The 5660-nt window shown below is 32.6% G+C and overlaps 1 protein-coding gene across 1 annotated transcript; it reads right to left on the bottom strand.

Annotated features, from left to right (window-relative positions):
- On the bottom strand, positions 4858 to 5660 carry LOC105162031. Its single transcript, XM_011079932.2, has one exon. The coding sequence runs from the start codon at positions 5355 to 5357 to the stop codon at positions 5001 to 5003; it is 357 nt and encodes a 118-aa protein (XP_011078234.1). The 5' UTR covers positions 5358 to 5660; the 3' UTR covers positions 4858 to 5000.

The raw sequence follows: 5660 nt of genomic DNA, 5'->3' as shown, positions 1-5660 counted from the left end.
TTGTGTTTTAGGTATGGAGCCCTTTCTTTATGGCTTCAGTTTATTTTGTTGTATGGTATAAATAGGTGATAACATAAATTGGTATTAAATGTAGGATCAAATTAAGTATGGATAATTTGGAGTCTGTTTACTTGATTGCGGTGGTGGGATTAAAAAGAAACTGGTGTTTATGTGGTAACCATTTTGTACGTGGCATATTCGATTATTGTGCATAAAAAATTTAAATAAATTAAATATCATTTATTAATTTTTTTATTATAGGAAAAATAATTATGATAATAATAAATAATTTTGAAATATAATATTTGAAGCAGGAGAAAGAGAAAATAAAATATTAACTAAAAATAAATAATTATTTAAAAAATAGTTTTTTTACCACAATAGATAGTGAGAAAAATGTCGAAGTTAATGGGTGGGAAAAAAAAAAAAGAAAAAAGAAAAAAAGCAAATTAGAAAAAGAAAGACACCAAAATGGTGCTCTCTTTTAATATACAATATATATATGGGATTCCTCTTATGTATGACCAATTGCCTGACAACAACGTTTATCCTTTCCTACAAATGCCATCAAAAGGAAACACATTTGTTAGTTAATACCTGTTGACGTTTGGGGCACGTATAAAACTCCTACTTTGTCTAATTGTTATTATTTTCTCACTATTATGGATGATTTTAGTAGAGTACTGTGGGTGTTCCTCTTTGATGTGGTTGAGATTTTTCTACTTAGGGATAAAATCGAGAGTTTTACATCGTCACAATTGCGCACCAGGTGAATTGCAATTTTCGAAAGAGGTGTTGTTTTCAAGAAAATGAATTCTCAATCAATGAATAGTAACCTCCCTTAAAAAATTAATATTTTGGTATTTATAGTAGTGTTGGAAGTTATATAGTGTGGTGGGTTGCATTTGCTTAATGTGTGTCTTATACATATCAAATTACATTTTTACCCTTATAATTTAATATATTTTTTTATTAATGCACATCACTCTTGCAACATAAATCTCAGGTTACTTCCAAGATTTCTTCCTTTCTTAAATCCATCAAAACACAATTTGGCATTACATAAATATAGTCAGATCAAACAATGGCTCTGAATTTGTTAATACTTGTTGCCATGATCTCTTTTAATCTCTAGGCATCACTCATCAACGTTTTTATCCCTACACACCTCAGCAGAATGGTGTTGTAGAACGTAAGCACAAACATTTACTTCTATCACCAAATCTCTCCTACACCAAGCCTCTTTACCCAGACATATTTAGGGGGATTGTATCCCACCTACTGCCTACCTTATCAATCGACTCCCATCCTCTTTATTACACTGGAATTCACCTTATGAACTTGTTTATCACAAACTGCCTTCTCTTGATCATATCCAAGTTTATTGGTGCCTTTGCTATGCCACTAACACATCTCCCCATAAGGATAAGTTTGACCCCATGGCTACTAAATGTGTTTTCCTTCAATTACACAAAGGTTACAGATTCTATCACTTGGGGGATAAGACCATTTTTTCATCTCGAGATGTTATATCCAAGGAAAACATTTTTCCCTTTGCCACTTCTTCTCCTATTCTTGGTCCCTATTTACCCCTTCCCGTCATCGATTCCCAGCCATCTTCCCCTACTGTCACCCTGCCACCTGCTTCTCCTATCCTCCACGAGCCTTCCACGAATTATTTCTCTCAATTGTTATGAGTTAGTTAGAGTTAGTTGAACAAGCTCTAAGTAATTTCCCACACATATCCAAAGTGGTACTAAGGATCAAGTTTGGAGGGAGAGGAATAAATCTCTTTTAAGTGTAACTAAAAATAAAATAATTTTTGTAAAGTGAAAGTGTGAGATATATATGATAGTTGTTTGGTGGATAAAAAATTGCGTGGACTATTCAATAAAAAAATCTAATTATATTATTTTAGATATTTAGTGGTATTTTATGAAAATTGAAAATGAAAACAAGACCAAACACATATTTTTGTATGTATTATACTCGTAAATATGTGTAATAATTATGCATTCATAATATAATATACACATCTATATGATACAAAATATAGTTAGACTTTTGTAATATACATTTAAATAAAATATGTAACTTAGGTGGAAAGAGAGTGCAAGTAAGCCAAAAACAACGTCCCTGCGCCTAGTTGTAATTTTCAAAACAGGCCCAGCCTTCTTACAAGCATTTTATCCCTTTTGGACCACAAAATGAATCCACATTTTTTCCATGTTTTTTTAGCATTAAAAAAATAAAAAATAAATAAAGTAGTCTCAATAAATTATTATTTAAATTAAATTTAGTCGAACTCCATCAATTAAATGACAATTAAATGCAACTTCTAAAGTTTTATTTATAAAGTATTTTTTCTCTATATATTCTTCGAAAGCTGTACGAGAGATATTAGAGAAATATAAACATAAATGTATACGAGTTTGAGAGGTTTTAATATATTTGATTTTTCTATTTATATTAGTGCATGCAATATCTATATAATCGTATCGATGATGAAACTATGAAGTCAAAGGGTTGGAGCATACAATATATCGTCGCATTAGTATGCTTGATTGTGTCACGCATTTTAGTATATTTGTTGCCGTTTCTGGTAACAATACTATATGTCCTCAAACTTTTCGCTTGAAAGACTAATGCCAGCATGCATCCTACATCAGTTGTACACGAGAAACTTGCACGATTTATAGGCTCGAATGCCTTATCTTTCAAAATAAACAATACCTATTGATTATGTCGCATATCACTTCTTTAATCTGTGTCTATATTTATTTTTGAAAGTTTGATATTCGACGTAATCCGTTTTTAACTAATGTGGCATACAACTGGATTGATGTCTCACTACACCAGCTACTGTTCGCTTTGGCTTTGTACATCCCCGCCATCTTCAGTGCGCGAGATACATTCACTTTGATTTTGTATGTCCCTCGACGTCTCTACTTTAGGTGTATTTTTAAAATAAAATTGTGAGGTTCATACGAATTCAAAACGGACATATGTCCCCCATTTTTACTCGAGATATTTTTTTATGATAAGACAACACCGACACAATAAGACACCTATCGGATTACAAGCCTCGTCGTAAATGAATCACGGTTCTTGCATAACAAGAATCCAGCAATTGTTGTAATAAGGTGAAAGCGTGGACCTTTCTATCATACGTAAAAACATGAATGCAAAAGTTAATACATTGACAAATAACGTTCGTCTTATATTTCGAATTGCCCATCAAATTGAAGTTTCCGCGACGTAAACATATGAAAGGCATATTGGAGCATGTGCAATTTCTGGATACTTGTGATTGTCTGACGTTGAAACCCTTCGTGGTCGGCACGATGCATCTGAAACTATTCTGTCTCAAATGGAGGGCAATTTCGTACTTTTATATTTATTTTATTTCACGTTCACAGCATCTAAATCAACCTATCATACAACTTTGCTTTAAATGTTGCTATAATCAGATCTCATTGGAATTAAGGAAATTCTCATCAAGTGAATTATATGTTGTTGTTTATTGTTAAGGATATTTTGGACCATTTATTTTGAATGCAAACGATTATTTGAATGAGATTTGATATAATATCGTTGTTTGAAAAATTATAATTATTTTTTTATGTTTGATAAAATTATATTATTTTTATATAAATGTCTAGAATTGTCAATTTTCCTCCAGTTATATGATTTTTATTTTTTAAAAAATTATAAAAAAAATTAGATGAGATGCATGAATGAAGATTTTTTAAAATATGTAAAAGAATTATCCACTTAATGCTTAAAAAAGTTCAAAATATTTAAAAAATAAATAAAATTATTATTCATAGTTCACAAGGATTTTGGTCAGTTCACTATAAAAAAAAATGAATGAGAACCTGACGGGGACTAATGGATTGAGCTAATTGTTAGACGATTATTAAAATCAAATGGGTATTGGTAATTTACAGATAATGAGAGAGTAATTTACATAAAAGTTTTTACCACTAAATAAATATTAAAATTATCACTTAATTATTTGTAGGGTAATTTACATTTTATCATGTGAATTATGCTCGTTTTTACACTTTTCACTCGAAACCTTTTTTGTGTCAATTTACCATTTCAACTTTACGAAATTTTACACTTTGCTATATATGACCTTTTCTAATTGATTTTTGTGTTGAAAAAACATCACATGCTGTACATATATAAAAACATCACATCACATTACCTTTAAATATCATATGTTCACTGGATATGATGTTTTTTCGAGAAAAATCTTGATTGAAAAATAATTATAAATGACAAAGTACAAAATTTCATTAAATTAAGATGGTAAGTTGATAAAAAAAATTAAATATAAAAAATATAAAAATAATCATAATTCAAATCACAAAATATAATTGATCGTTTTTTAAAAGTATTTGGGGGAGTCATCAATTATTATACGCTTCATTATATTTAAACTCAAGAACTTATAATCTTAAAACCTACGTATACCAATATGATAATAGCTAGTTGGCAAGTAAACTTAAATTTTAGTGTTAATTACATTGACATTTATTGATATTATTAAAAATATTTTGCAAACTACAAAGTGTTTGGTAAACTATTTACGATAAAATCTTATAAGTTCTAAAAAAATAGATATTAAAAAGAAAAAGAGTTGCCAATTTATTTATAGTATCTTAATAAATTCCTTTAATTTGTAAAAAGATTAAAAAAAATATTTTATTTAATTTAGCATAAGTGTTATTTGAATGAATGATTTGGGAGAGGCAGGCAGCAATAATGGAACCCACGTATACAACCATAATGTATTGATAAAAAGGCCAAAAACTTAGGAGAATTAGATTAAGGAATCACAATCAATCATACCTAATATGCATTCATTACAAGATTAATAACTATTAGGTCCATTTCATTTACACATTATAAAATTACATGCTTATCCCTTCACTACCTCAACATCATTATCATTCTTATTCTACATATTTCTCATTAGAACAAAAAGTCAATCAGGCAGCGCTGGTCCGATCGGAGAAGTCGGAGGCCAGCCTCGAAGCTATGGCGGAATGGTACATGGCGTCGTGGAACGACGACGCATCATAAGTCATCCTCCGTAGCCGCTTTGCTTTCTCGTCCGTGAAAGATCCCGGGGCGAACCGGGTTTTCCCCGGCTTCGGCCCTCCAGCTCCGTCCCTCTTCTTCTCGTCTGGGTTCATGTAGTCCGGGTCGGAGGAGAACCCGAAGAGTGGGGCCCACCACTTCGGAGATGAGGTCCTTCTGGTCTGATCGGGTTTCCGCTCGTCGGCGGCGTTGATGCCAGCTCTCGCCACCAGTACCGGCCGAAACGGTAGGATTGCGGACGTCATTTTCGTAGGATGCGGGGATACCTATACGTATGTATGGGTAAGGTGGTGATGTATTTGTACTGAGGTAGCTGGGTAGAGTGTGTGTGTGTGTGGAGTGTGAGAATTTCAAGAGAAAGGATTTAGAGGGAATGGGGGAGGGCGTGGGCGAGTATGGAGATCTGTCTGTGGGGTTATGGGTTTTAACGAGGGAGATGAGGGGGGAGAAGGGCATTTTCGTAACTCGCCACCTACCATAGGGGGTAAGGGCAAAATCGTAAATGCTGGCAGTCACGTGACAACGAGAAGGTCTCCGTTGACTGGTGG

Source organism: Sesamum indicum, linkage group LG5, assembly GCF_000512975.1.
Source record: "Sesamum indicum cultivar Zhongzhi No. 13 linkage group LG5, S_indicum_v1.0, whole genome shotgun sequence".
NCBI lineage: Eukaryota > Viridiplantae > Streptophyta > Magnoliopsida > Lamiales > Pedaliaceae > Sesamum > Sesamum indicum.
Note: the sequence above shows the minus strand (reverse complement) of the source record. Positions and strands in the feature narration are given on the sequence as shown.

Excerpts from the sequence above, each read along its gene's own strand:
- LOC105162031 (XM_011079932.2), bottom strand. The coding sequence starts at position 5,357 with ATGACGTCCGCAATCCTACCGTTTCGGCCGGTACTGGTGGCGAGAGCT.